The sequence below is a fragment of the Oncorhynchus tshawytscha genome, linkage group LG07, assembly GCF_018296145.1.
Source record: "Oncorhynchus tshawytscha isolate Ot180627B linkage group LG07, Otsh_v2.0, whole genome shotgun sequence".
In the NCBI taxonomy this organism is placed as follows: Eukaryota; Metazoa; Chordata; class Actinopteri; order Salmoniformes; family Salmonidae; genus Oncorhynchus; species Oncorhynchus tshawytscha.
Window position 1 is genome coordinate 62,317,935 of NC_056435.1, and position 14,482 is coordinate 62,332,416.

At 43.8% G+C, this 14,482-nt stretch overlaps 1 protein-coding gene across 4 annotated transcripts; it reads left to right on the top strand.

Annotated features, from left to right (window-relative positions):
• Nucleotides 1-704: 704 nt before the first annotated feature.
• On the top strand, nucleotides 705-13,665 carry LOC112255002 (casein kinase II subunit alpha). Of its 4 annotated transcripts, none has more exons than XM_042324790.1 (13): nucleotides 705-861; nucleotides 3,101-3,369; nucleotides 3,554-3,665; nucleotides 3,804-3,905; nucleotides 4,001-4,051; nucleotides 5,950-6,009; nucleotides 6,319-6,402; nucleotides 6,724-6,834; nucleotides 7,146-7,247; nucleotides 8,509-8,609; nucleotides 8,730-8,878; nucleotides 10,297-10,386; nucleotides 12,165-13,665. In XM_042324790.1, exons 2-13 carry the CDS (start codon nucleotides 3,269-3,271, stop codon nucleotides 12,281-12,283), a joined length of 1,182 nt encoding a protein of 393 aa, XP_042180724.1. In that variant the 5' UTR covers nucleotides 705-861; nucleotides 3,101-3,268; the 3' UTR covers nucleotides 12,284-13,665. The 4 variants fall into 4 exon arrangements, with proteins under 4 accessions (XP_042180724.1, XP_042180726.1, XP_042180725.1 ...); XM_042324792.1 differs by having other exon boundaries at nucleotides 725-861; nucleotides 3,233-3,369; XM_042324791.1 differs by having other exon boundaries at nucleotides 728-836.
• The last annotated feature ends 817 nt before the right edge of the window (nucleotides 13,666-14,482 follow it).

Below are 14,482 nucleotides of genomic sequence, written 5' to 3' on the forward strand. Positions count from 1 at the left end.
TGAGGTCATTGTTTGCGGATGATGGAGCGATGTGGAAGAGAGGTAGAAATATTACCCATACAGCCAGAAGAGTTCAATCGATTAGTGAAGTAGAGCAGTGGTCCCTCAGGTGGGGCTTCAAGCTTTAATAAGAACAGTGGTTCAAAATAATTGGCAAGAGTTGTGGAACAGGGAGAGAGAGGGAAGACACCTATATAAGATCCAGGAAAAGGTGGGGGCAGGGAGGTCCTCAGGCCGAGAGAGAAGGGAGGAAAGTGTAGTCACAAGGCTGAGACTGGGACACACAAGTACATTGAAATGGCTGGGGAAACATCCAATTGGGAGGTGTGATCATTGTCAAGAGGAGATGGAGACAGTGGAATATGTTCTATTTCCGTGCCAGAAATATGTAAGAGAAAGGGAGCGATTATTATTTGATGTGAGGAGTAATGTGGTTGAAGAGCCAGGATTAAGTGAACTGCTGGGGAAATCTTCAGGGGATGTAGTATTTAATTATGTATTTTGTATTTATGTAAATTAGATTATTGGGTTGGATTTAGACCATCGCTGTCTCTGGTCCACATTCCAGTCCAGTTGGTGGCGGTTATGCACCTTAAAGTTGGTTGCCAACTGCCATATAAAATCCACAGAATAAGGAGGAGACCAGCATCACACTCCAGTACAGTAGATGGCGGCATATGCACCTTTAAGTTGGTTGCGATCCGCCAAAAGAAGAAGAACAGCCGTGAGTGGCGGTAGTCGGCCATATTGTCCCTGAGACAGCAAAAATCATACGCAAGTACACCGGCGAGAGGAAAGGAAGGGATCCTGCCTTCATTCCGCTCCTAAAAGAGGAGGTGGGTCACAGATTTTATCAAAGAGGTAACTAACTATACAATGGAAGTTTGGACTCTGGTTCAAATTATTTTATGAAACAAGCAGTTAGCTAACTAGCTAGTTTTCAAGCTTGCCATTGGGACTGGTGACTAACGCGTTAGCTCGCTGGGCTAGATGAGACTACCGGTAGCTAGCTACTGTAATTGGATAACACAACTGTCCAATGTAGTTATTGCTGCCAAACTGCGCAAACCAGCCATGCGTTAGCTAGCTAGATATGTGAAAGTGCTAACGTTAGCTAGTATAGCTAATCTTTGAAGCAACCCCCTCAGCGTTTCCTAATCTTGGTCTTGGGGACCCCAAGGGGTGCACCTATTGGTTTTTGCCCTAGGTGCACCACACAGCTGATCCAAATAATAAACTGATCGTTGAGCGTTGATCATTTGAATCTGCTGTGTAGTGTTCAATCAAATCAAAACGTGCATCCCTTAGGATCGCCAGGAACGAGTTTGGGGATACGCTGCAACCTACAGTTGTTACATTGATTTCGTTAACGTTTTTATGTTTTTATTTAACTAGGCAAGTCAGTTAAGAACAAATTATTATTTACAATGAAAGCCTACTTGTAAAGCCCCTCCGGCCAAACCCTCCCCTAACCCGTACGACGCTGGGTCAATTGTGCACCGCCCTATGGGACTCCCGATCACGGCCGGTTAGTGATACGGCCCGGGATGGAACCCGGGTCTGTAGTGACGCCTCTAGCAGTGCCTTAGACCGCCACTCGGGAGACGTTAGTCTAGCTAACTATCGTAACTACTCATGAGGTACTGAGCAAACAAACATTTCTTATTCCTCAAAAGCTAGATACACGTTTGTTGTCAAACATGGCATTAGCTACTGTTACCTACCGTTAGTTAGCTATATCTTAGCCAGAGGGCAGCAACACCACATTTCCCCAAAGGTGTCTTGCATCCATTGCAGAGAAGATTATTTATTGCTACATCTTTTTCAAATTAAAGTATGCTAACTTTAGAATGATGTGGAACTCGCCCGTAGCATGTTGGTTGAGGTTAATATTAAATTGAAATCTAAAGGCAACTGTCACTCAGTGGTTGCTAGTTGCTCGAAGCAGAACAAATGCACTCTGTTACAATGGTGTCGTGACCCGGAACCACAGTTGGGCTCTGCCCGGCTGCTGAGGTAACTTCAAGGAGTAGGAGGTTGGTCTTTATGATGGGTGGGAGTTTGAGACAAAATATCTAAAGAATCATATTATTAAACATACTTTCCAAATGTGGGTCTGTTGTAGACACACTGCCTCTGCATACCTCGTGTCACTTCATAATGACCAACCATCCTGCCCACCAGCACAATAAGTTGAAATGGAAGTGTATATGACTTCTGGCTTCCCATGGATAGTTGCTAAAAAGCACTTACTTTAAGCCTAGGTCAGCTACATACTATATTACATCCCGCCGCATTTGGGATTCCCATAGGGCGGTACACAATTTGCCCAGCGTCATCCTGGGTAGGCCATCCTTGTAAATAAGAATTTGTTCGTAACTGACTTGCCTAGTTAAATAAAGGTTTAAATAAATGAAAACGCATACCTATGCCAACCTCCATACAGAGCTAGAGGATATATTTGACAGGCACCAGAGTTATGACCGTTTGTTGTTGGCAAAGATAAGCGAAGGCTTGACTATTGCAGGGGAAATGGTCTATTGGCATGACATATGGATAGATCTCATCATTTATCAATAGAAGCCTATATATGAGTATGTATGAACATTTTTCTGAACAAATGGGACCTTCTGTTAGAGTATAAAAAGTCAAATGTGATAGTATTTTCACCCCTTTTTTTGTGTGTGGTGGTAATGATGAATTCCATCAAACTTTGATGATCAGTGCAGTAAAGAGAATGGATTTTGTATTTTAAACTAAATCAATAGTTGCATAGCTTATCCCCACCAGCTTTAGTAATTAAACATTGTCAATACTTTATGGGCGATGCAGTGACACATTTTAAAACAGCCTGCTGGTAATCAGGCCTTTAATTTAGTTTGCAACAACAAATGCAGTGTTGTAACAGTGCATCAAATTTCATTGCATTGCATTACACACACACACACACCTGTAGATACTTTGATTGTCTGCACTGGTCATCAGTTCTGCAGGGAGTTTTTACACCCATGTCAATGATACATATTTGATCTGGCCTAGGTGATGGTCTCAAATATAACTGACATTGTGTCCCCCCCTCCCTATCCCCCTGTTGTCTCAGCTGTCCTCCCCTGGTGCCCCCCACCCTACAGCCAAAGCCCCCTAACCCCCTGCCAGGAAGAGGCCCCTGACCTGTTACCCCACCTTCCCTCTTCTCCCGCCTACTCTCTTCCCTCCTCATCCTTCTCTGCAGTAAGTGCACCCCCTCTCCTCTGCCAAGCTGTCGGACATGTCAGGACCCGTGCCGAGTCGGGCCCGCGTGTACACCGATGTCAACACACAACGGCCCAGGGAGTACTGGGACTATGAGTCCCATGTGGTGGAATGGGGGTATGCAGCGACCACACACACACACACACACACACAAACTCCCAGTCTCTAAACTAAGTCCGAAAATGTTGGTTGGTGCTTGCTAAACAAATGGATGACTTTCTCTTCTTTGCACATTGAAACTCTGCGGTTTAATTCCAATTTCCTTGAATTGTGTAATTGACAAAAACAATTCTGACCTCAGAAATCAAGATGACTTCCAGTTGGTGCGGAAGCTGGGACGTGGAAAGTACAGTGAAGTGTTTGAAGCAATCAACATCACCAACAATGAGAAGGTTGTGGTGAAAATACTCAAGGTAAGGCCACGATGAGAAATCAATATCATTCAGATCATAGATTTGCCATTTGATAGGGTCTCACATGGGCTTGTTGGAATCATATTGAAGTAAAACCACCCGACAATCAATACAATTGGTTTTTAATTGTGTCCATAGCCTGTCAAGAAGAAGAAAATCAAGCGTGAAATTAAGATCCTGGAGAACCTCCGCGGAGGCCCCAACGTCATCTCCCTTGTAGACATCGTCAAAGACCCAGTGGTGAGTAGGAATGGTGGGGAAAGAGGTGTGAACTGTATTACGCTTTTAGAGGGGCTCCCATGACTTCAATGCAACAACCCCTTCTTTTCTTTCAGTCTCGGACTCCGGCCTTGGTCTTTGAACATGTCAACAACACAGACTTCAAGGTAAGATGGAGCATCTGTTTTAACCCCGGGGTCGTATTCATTAGACCACACCGCATTAAAACGTTTCGCGTTTCTTACAAGTTCAGGTAGTCCGTCCTCGTTGCAGTCTGTTTTCTTCTGTTTCTTGACAGTGTCATCTCCATTCAGAAACAAAGCCCTATGAAACCTTTTTTGGCATGCATGTTGTTTCCCCGTACTCCAGTGTGTACATTTGAAGTCAGAGGTTTACATACACCTTAGCCAAATACATTTAAACTCAGTTTTTCACTATTCCTTACATTTAATCCTAGTAAAAATGCCCTGTCTTAGGTTAGTTAGGATCACCACTTCATTTTAAGAATGTGAAATGTCATAATAATAGTTGAGAATGATTTATTTCAGCTTTTATTTCTTTCATCACATTCCCAGTGGGTCAGAAGTTTACATACACTCAATTCATATTTGGTATCATTGCCTTTAAATAGTTTTAACTATGGTCAAACGTTTCGGGTAGCCTTCCACAAGCTTCCCACAATAAGTTGGGTGAATTTTGGCCCATTCCTCCGGACAGAGCTGGTGTAACTGAGTCAGGTTTGTAGGCCTCCTTGCTCGAACACGCTTTTTCAGTTCAAATTTTCTATAGGATTGAGGTCAGGGCTTTGTGATGGCCACTCCAATACCTTGACTTTGTTGTCCTTAAGCCATTTTGCCACAACTTTGGAAGTATGCTTGGGGTCATTGTCCATTTGGAAGACCTGACTGATGTTGCTTCAATATATCCACATATTTAGCAGCCTTTTGATGCTATCTATTTTGTGAAGTGCACCAGTCCCTCCTGCAGGAAAGCACCCCCACAACATGATGATGCCACCCCTGTTCTACACGGTTGGGATGGTGTTCTTTGGCTTGCAAGCATCCTCCTTTTTCCTCCAAACATAACGGTGGTCATTATGGCCAAACAGTTCTTTTTTTGCTTCATCAAACCAGAGGACATTTCTCCAAAAAGTACGATCTTTGTCCCCATGTGCAGTTGCAACCGTAGTCTGGCTTTTTATGGCGATTTTGGAGCAGTGGCTTCTTCCTTGCTGAGCGGCCTTTCAGGTTATGTCGATATAGGACTCGTTTTACTGTAGATATAGATACTTTTGTACCGGTTTCCTCCAGCACCTTCACAAGGTCCTTTGCAGCTGTTGTGGGATTGATTTGCACTTTTTGCACCGAAGTATGTTCATCTCTAAGAGACAGAATGCATCTCCTTCCTGAGCGGTATGATGGCTGCGTAGTCCCATGGTGTTTATACTTGCGTACTATTGTTTGTTCAGATGAACGTGGTACCTTCAGGCGTTAGGAAATTGGTTCATCCTTGGGAGCAGACTTGTGGAGGTCTACAAAATTTTTTTTAGCTGTTTAAAGGCACAGTCAACTTAGTGTATGTAAACTTCTGACCCACTGGAATTATGATACAGTGAAATAATCTGTCTGTAAACAAAAAAAAAATAATTTGAAATTTGAAAAATTACTTGTTATGCACAAAGTAGATGTCCTAACCTACTTGCCAAAACTATAGTTTGTTAACAAGGCATTTGTGGAGTGGTTGAAAAACAAGTTTTAATGACTCCAACATCAGTGTATGTGAACAGGTTCAGTGCTGTCTTCGGGGGCCAGGATGTTTCATGTCTTGTGGTTCTATCCTCAATCACTGATACGCGATGATCCATTGGAATGGTTGCGTCAAGTTTGGTGTTCCGTAATAGGCCTAAGTGTTACCAGTCAGATGCCCAAGTTGATAGCTTGTGATTTGAATAATATGTGAACTCTTTGTATTAGATGATGGGTTCAGGTTGGTTAGACAGATGTTTGCATGGACTCTTCAGGGTTTGGTTAAATCACGGTATTGATTCATCCGTTTTTACTTGCAGCAATTGTACCAGACCCTAACGGACTATGACATCCGGTTCTACATGTTCGAGATCCTCAAGGTGGGTCTCGTAATGTTGTAATTTGGGTGTACTACCCCATTTCATTTGTGCTCTCAAAATGTATTGGAAGGCCCAAAGACTGCTAGACATGAGTCAGCATTTTCCTCTCCCAAAACAAGACCATTCGGGTGCTTAGAGTATAAGCCCCTTGTTTGTCTGGTGGTTACATATTAACCGTCTATTTGCCCTTCAACATGTTTGTGCGCCCACACAGGAAGAAAATGTCTGTTTTGTCATCTGCATTTCTTTGTTGATTAAATCCCCAGCCTCCTTGTTGTTAACATGCAGCCATTTTGGCTCTGTCCGCAGGCCCTAGACTACTCCCACAGCATGGGAATCATGCACAGGGACGTGAAACCCCACAACGTGATGATTGATCACGAACACCGCAAGGTGAGTGTTTATGACCAATGCGGCAGAGGCATGGTTATTTTCCCTCCATCCGATTTGCCCGTAGACAAGACCTTTGTCATTTTAACATTTTAATGTGACCACAAAAAAAATACGCTAGTTTAAATGGAAATATTTTAACTCTTGATGAATCATGTTATGATGTATTATTGGAGCTGTAATACAAGCAGATATTGCACAACAACATTACAGTGCCCAAGTAGTCCCTCCCCGTTTGTCTCTTTATTTCTGTTTGTTGTCGTAATGAACACAACCCTGTTCTGCTCCTCTCAGTATCGACTGTCTGTGTTTGTGTTCTTCCAGCTGCGCCTTATTGACTGGGGTCTGGCTGAGTTCTATCACCCGGGACAGGAGTATAATGTCCGAGTGGCTTCTCGCTACTTCAAAGGACCTGAGCTTCTGGTCGATTATCAGGTATGTTGTCCAGCTACTGTTCTTAATTGTCAAGCTCAGTCTATATTATTTTCTGTTGTGTAGATCACAGCTACATGCACACACCCTTTTCACACCATTGAACCAAACTGCTGAGCTGGTTAAGCATCCACCGTAGTTACTGGAACCATGCGGCAATGTGAAAACTAAACAGGCAAATCTCCCATTGGTCATTCTAATCCATTTCATTAGATGGTCCCAATATTTCCCTAAGGGGCTGTTGCAAGCACCTCTTAAATTCTGACATCTTGGCTTTTCTCTAACTCACTGATTTGACTGTCTTCTTCTTCCAGATGTATGACTACAGTCTGGACATGTGGAGCTTGGGCTGCATGTTGGCCAGCATGGTCTTCAGGAAGGAGCCTTTCTTCCACGGCCACGACAACTACGACCAGGTAAACACTATCCAATACGTTGTACACCATGTTTCAATGGTCTACAACGACCAGGGAAACACTATCCAATACGTTGTACACCAGACTCATATCAAACATCTCCAATCTAAAATCAAATCTAGAGTCTGCTTTCTATTCCGCAACAAAGCCTCCATCACTCATGCCGCCAAACTTACCCTAGTAAAACTGACTATCCTACCGATCCTCGACATCGGCGATGTCATCTACAAAATAGCTTCCAACACTCTACTCAGCAAACTGGTTGCAGTTTATCACAGTGCCATCCGTTTTGTTACTAAAGCACCTTATACCACCCACCACTGCGACCTGTATGCTCTAGTCGGCTGGCCCTCGCTACATATTCGTCGCCAGACCCACTGGCTCCAGGTCGTCTACAAGTCCATGCTAGGTAAAGCTCCGCCTTATCTCAGTTCACTGGTCACGATGGCAACACCCACCCGTAGCACGCGCTCCAGCAGGTGTATCTCACTGATCATCCCTAAAGCCAACACCTCATGGCCGCCTTTCGTTCCAGTTCTCTGCTGCCTGTGACTGGAACGAATTGCAAAAATCGCTGAAGTTGGAGACTTATCTCCCTCACCAACTTCAAACATCAGCTATCTGAGCAGCTAACCGATCGCTGCAGCTGTACATAGTCTATCGGTAAATAGCCCACCCAATTTTACCTACCTCATCCCCATACTGTTTTTATTTATTTACTTTTCAGCTCTTTTGCACACCAATATCTCTACCTGTACATGACCATCTGATCATTTATCACTCCAGTGTTAATATGCAAAATTGTAATTATCCGCCTACCTCCTCATGCCTTTTGCACACAATGTATATAGACTCTCTTTTTTTCCTACTGTGTTATTGACTTGTTAATTGTTTACTCCATGTGTAACTCTGTGTTGTCTGTTCACACTGCTATGCTTTATCTTGGCCAGGTTGCAGTTGCAAATGAGAACTTGTTCTCAACTAGCCTACCTGGTTAAATAAAGGTAAAAAAATAAAAAAATGTTTCAATGGTCTACTACGACCAGGTAAACACTCCAAAACGTTGTCCGCCATGTCGCAAGGGCCCCATTCATTACAAGTGACGAGAATAACCTTGTGCCTGTTCAGGAGGCTGAAAGGTTCCAGAACATTCCGATGGAAATGGATTGTATACAAGAGATTTCATTATGTCAGGTACTATAGGGAATCCTGTCAGTTCTATTCATGAATGGTATTTTCCCATTTCCCCCCCCTTTGTCAGTTGGTGAGAATAGCCAAGGTTTTGGGAACGGAAGACCTGTACGACTACATTGACAAGTACAACATAGAGTTGGAGCCTCGGTTCAATGACATTCTGGGAAGGTAGGTGGTTGTCTGTCTTTTACTAATGTGTGGTTTTCTGCACTTGTTTTGGGCACTTAGTAAAACCAACTCCTGAATCTGAACACACACAGCTGCTCTTAACCAGCTCTCCCCTTCCAGACACTCTCGTAAGCGGTGGGAGCGCTTCGTCCACAGTGAGAACCAGCAACTGATCAGTCCTGAGGGTCTGGACTTTCTGGACAAGCTTCTGCGCTATGACCATCAGGCCCGGTTGACTGCCCGCGAGGCCATGGATCACCCCTACTTCTGTGAGTGTGGATGTTGAAGGTTTTTAAAGGTAGACTCAGCGATGCATGAAGTAAACAGCAATATTGGGTTGATTTCCGCAACAACTAAGAGTGTTGAAGTGCAAGGACGTGAAGCGTACATGGCCAGATAATATGTCTGGCTGTATGAGATCACAGTTTCGCATCACGCTCATTTGAATGTCTGCGGTGCTGTTCATGACAATGTCATAACGCTGAGTCTCGGAAAGTTGAGAAACTTTAACATTATTTTAAAAAATAAATTTTCACAGTCTGAGACAAATTTCTAGGTTGGTGAGGATCTTAGAATATTCTCTGAAAGTTGCCCACATAATAATGATTGGAACGGAACTGCTGTGGGTTTGTTGATTAGATGAGAAAATGATTTAGTTGTGGCTGCTGCTGACAGGAAAGATGGTCCCAACTGTAACCCTGTGTGCTTTGTTCTGTGGTGTTTTTATTATGTCTTTGAACCTGTGGTCCTCTCTATGGCTCTATAGGCCAAGCTGTAGTTACAACAGCAAATAAAAGGCTTGTTATAACTGGGGTTACTTCGCATTGCAACAAGGTTTCTCTTTAAAAGCAACTCACAGCTTAAACAGTTTTTTTTTTTAAGGGAGACGGATGTTCTGGTCTCTTCACATTTAGTTGGCTTTGATATCGTTTGTTTGTGCTAATCAGGGTCGTGTTCATTAGGGCACATTAGCAAAACGTTTTGTAGTGGCAGAGCGGGACAGACACACTTAACTTTGGTACATATAGGCTGTATCACAACCGGCTGTGATCGGGAGTCCCATAGGGCAGCACACAATTGCCCCAGCGTCATCCGGTTAGGGAAGGGTTTGGCCGGGGTAGGCCGTCATTGTAAAATAACTGACTTGTCTAGTTAACTAAAGTTTTTTTTATTTTTTAATTACAGTAATTATATACTTTGCACACAATTGCCTCCCTCTGAGTAAGAAGTCATGAATGTGTTTACGTGAAATGCCTTGGTTCGTCGAGTATCTCTCTCGGAACCGGGCCGCCTTGGAAAGGGGGTTGGGCCTATTCAGGGCACGCTTGTAAGGCACTGATTGTCCAAAAATGGTTCCAACAAGTCTTCTACTGTTCTTCTCTGTAGTTGTCCGGTATCTGGTGACTTGTCGTGTAGTACTGAACAGAACTACACTTTATTTTCCTTCCATTTGCTCCTGAAGATGATACGTAGAAGATGGGCTAGCCAGCCGGGTCGATGGTTCCCAGTGGGGGGGTTGAGAGTAGCGTAATTTATTTTGCAGCGCACGCCACAGGAGCAGTGTAGCGGGGGGGGGGAGGATCTGGTTGAAGTCATTCATTGCAAACCTGATCTGACCTATTTGGATCCTCACAGGACAGTCATGACACTGGAGGTTTGTTCAATATGTGTTTTCTTGTCCACACAGATCCCATTGTGAAAGAGCAGGGTCGCATGCCAGGGTCGGCTAACCTACCCTGTGGAAATACAGCCGTGAGCACAGCCAACATGATCACTGGTGAGCGCACACACACACACACACACCAATCAGCCTGAATGCCCTCCCGGCTTCTCGTCTGATCTCCCATTACTCAGTGTTGAGGAGGATGTTTTGTCAGTGGGAGGCCGAGCTCGGAAATTTAATGGATTCAAGAAGTGAACTTGGTCTGTGTAAAGATTCGATGAAGCTTGGTCACCTGCTATATTTTCCCAGGCAAATGTCCTCAGTATGCTGTCATTCCTCTAAAGGCCTTTGTAGACTGTACGTCAGATTCTATTTTTTACGATTATAACGTCACACTGTGCAACGTTACCAAATTAATATCTTTATCAACCTGGCCAGATTGTACGATTTGATCTAGTTCTGTTGTCACATTATGCAATTGGCTTGAGAGGCTAGGTCAACTGCTGCTGTGTGTTTGATCTGTGCATCTGCCAGTAGAGCAAGCCTCTCTTTGCTTATGCACGAGTCAAGTGAGTTTGGGAAAAACTGAAGTATGCATCATAGAAATAGTTTTCATATACAAACTTCATATGTCCAAGTTCAGAAGCAGCTGCCCCAAAATAACATGGTCGCTGTGGTAGAATGTTTATTTTGATTGGTGAGTTTTTCAAAATCCAATCAGGTACCCTGATTTCAGATGTTATGCAAGCAAGATTATTAGGGAAATCGTTTTTCTTGCACAGCATGGAAACGTTTCAATTAATCGGACTATTCACAATTATTGTGTGCCGGGTGTGTTCCTATTGGTCAGTTACTGGGATCGGCTCAACACCGGCCACACATGACTACGACTGCACGTGGTGTTACTTACAGGCTGACTACACTGCTCCTGTGGTGTGCGCTGCAAAATAAATTTAGATATCTATATTATTCAATTATTGCACCCACTCTGCTCGCGTGTGCCAATTAGCGTCTTGTTGCCAAGGGCTAAAATAGTCAGTTCCATTTCCGACGCAGATCGCGCTGCAAGTCCTGCCTCTCCCATCTCCTCACTGGTTTATAGAACCACGTGCCATCTCATTTGGTTATACCCACGTGGGTGACCGAAAGACGAACGAGGTCAGTGGCGGTAATGCACCTAATTTATGAAAGTTGCCAATCGCAATATAAAGTCAAGAGCCTAGGAGGAGAAATGATTAGAAATTATGCGGTTGACCGTTTTATGCGTGGATTAATTGTCGGCGTAGAGGACCTTGTGCATTTCAGGTAAAATAACAACTCAATGTTTATATCCCAGGAGAAATTAGCTAGCAACAGCAAGCTAGCAAAATAGGACAAATTAGCCAGCAACAGCTAACTAGCTAAATTGCCATAAAGGTTTAATGCTTTTTGACCTGTCCCCAAATGAATGTAATTGGTTCAGAATTTGTTTTGATATTTTAACCTGCGTGTCGTGATCGCGTTTGGTGTGGGGGGACAAAATAAATGTATGCACGATCGGCAGACATGGACCCTGTCACACTGATCAAGCCAAGACACCGACTGTTTATGGCCTAAGAATTTGCCCGCGGCGTGCACATTTTTTCCGGGGTGGCATAAGATGGCTAAAATCGTATTTTCAGCAAAGGCCTTTAAAGATGGGTAGTAAAATAATGACTATCACATTGACATACTGTAATTTAATGCAATACATTTCAGAAGAGCTCAACTCTCACCATATTTGAGTGCATCCATTGTTATCTTTCCTATGTAACCCATTGGTTAATGTAGTCACTGCATCATCAGAACTCCCTTGGAGTGTTTTCTAAGTAACCCGCATGCTTAGTTAAGCTAAATTCCCTGTCTCTCTCTAGGCATCTCTGCCTTGCCAGTCGCTACTGCCCTGGTCACCCTCACCGGCTCGCCCGTTCTCTCTGCTGCCACCAACGCCCTGAGCGTCCCCGTGCCCGCCGCTGCTGGTCCCCCCCAGTGATTGCAACCAACAGGAGCCACTCACTCTGCCGGCCCGCGCCACCACCTCTACTCATTCACACAGTCCAACTGCCCTGAGATCCAGGAATGCCAACCTCTGAAGGCAGTCTCATCTGAACAATGTTAGTTTGTATCTCCTTTAATGAACTTGAGGTAAACAGACATATGAAATGAATGTTCTGTGTAATTGACACATCCAGGTATTCCTTTCATATTGAAGTGACGCTGTGGCTGTGTGTGTGTGGCTGTGTCTTATGTTCACAAGCCAATAACAAGTTATGAATCCACTGGTGATGGGGGTCCCTCCCCTTGCAACACGTTTTGTTTGTACATCACTGATAATGGTCACGCGAAGTAGTTAGCGGAAGGCAACAGGAAAGGACGGTAACATTCATACCAAAAGGAGCAGAATCTGTAGTTTACTAATGCAATGTTGTCAAACAAGACCTGGCTAGAACACCTTAAGCAATCCCCTGTGTTTAGGTCAATCCAGAACTCCATACCACCATTATAAAGACTCTTCCCCATGGCATTTGAAAGTGTTTGGTGCTGTTCTGTGCTCCAGTCGTGTGTTGAAACACTGAAGCCGCCTCACTCCACCTATACTAATGACACTTTAGTCTGAATAGTATGTCTTGCCTTTCTACCGAACTGGATACCTAGTCTTTTTGATGTAAGGGTTCCCTGAAAGTTTTCTTTTTTTGTACTGAAATGCTGTGGTGCTGGGTGGGTTTAATTTGCTGTGGAAACGGTTTGATGTCAGTATTGTCATCCAAACCATTCGAAATCCAGACAAAGCCATCCGTTTGGTTAATTTGAAACGTTTCTCTCAAACTTGCTGCTTTACAGTTCCTTGAATTAATTCAAGTTGTAAAAAAACCAAAGTTTACTCAATCGTTTGGAAAAAGAGGAGACTGACCAAACCTTTGTTTTCTTGGAGTTACACTGAGTTATGTGGAGATAATATGGGGGAGAAAATATTTGTTAGATCACAACAGAATACGAAAGCACCGGAGTCCTGGTTAAGTTGGCTTGAAATTTTTTCTCTGCTGTTCGAACCTGAGGAATTGTTTGTTTTTTTTGTATTTAGTTTGTTTCGAGGCTACGTTTCTTGATCGATCATCTGTTTGGCTAAACACTGAAGGATGTATTGAACTTGAACGGTTGAATTTTTCCTGTGTTAGTGCCAGAAATGGGAATCTTGTTTGAGTATAGCTGTACATATGCATCCTTTTTTCATTTGAAATATCACAACGTATGAAATACATGCATACATCGACATAATGAAGTTGTATGAGTCCTTACATCACTGTATATATTTTTGTCCGTATGTAGACTAGTATTTGAAAATATTTGTGTAAATAAAACACATTTTATCAAGTATATCTGATTGAGTTGGTATGTTCACACAGATTCTCTCCTGATTGTAAGGTTTTACAAAAATCAAATCAAATGTATTTATATAGCCCTTCGTACATCAGCTGATATCTCAAAGTGCTATACAGAAACCCAGCCTAAAACCCCAAACAGCAAGCAATGCAGGTGTAGAAGCACGGTGGCTCGGAAAAACTCCCTAGAAAGGCCAAAACCTAGGAAGAAACCAGGCTGTGGGGTGGCCAGTCCTCTTCTGGCTGTGCCGGGTGGAGATTATAATAGAACATGGCCAAGATGTTCAAATATTCATAAATGACCAGCATGGTCCAATAATAATAAGGCAGAACAGTTGAAACTGGAGCAGCAGCACGGCCAGGTGGACTGGGGACAGCAAGGAGTAATCGTGTCAGGTAGTCCTGAGGCATGGTCATAGGCCTCAGGTCCTCCGAGAGAGAGAAAGAGAGAAGGAGAGAATTAGAGAGAGCACACTTAAATTCACACAGGACACCGAATAGGACAGGAGAAATACTCCAGATATAACAAACTGACCTTAGCCCCCCGACACAAACTACTGCAGCATAAATACTGGAGGCTGAGACAGGAGGGGTCAGGAGACACTGTGGACCCATCCGAGGACACCCCCGGACAGGGCCAAACAGGAAGGATATAACCCCACCCACTTTGCCAAAGCACAGCCCCCACACCACTAGAGGGATATCTTCAACCACCAACTTACCATCCTGAGACAGGGCCGAGTATAGCCCACAAAGATCTCCGCCATGGCACAACCCAAGGGGGGGGTGCCAACCCAGACAGGATAGGATGA

Excerpts from the sequence above, each read along its gene's own strand:
- LOC112255002 (XM_042324790.1), top strand. The coding sequence starts at position 3,269 with ATGTCAGGACCCGTGCCGAGTCGGGCCCGCGTGTACACCGATGTCAAC. Across the intron at positions 6,403-6,723 it reads TTGATCACGAACACCGCAAG|CTGCGCCTTATTGACTGGGG; the intron begins GTGAGTGTTTAT and ends GTGTTCTTCCAG. Across the intron at positions 7,248-8,508 it reads GCCACGACAACTACGACCAG|TTGGTGAGAATAGCCAAGGT; the intron begins GTAAACACTATC and ends CCCCTTTGTCAG.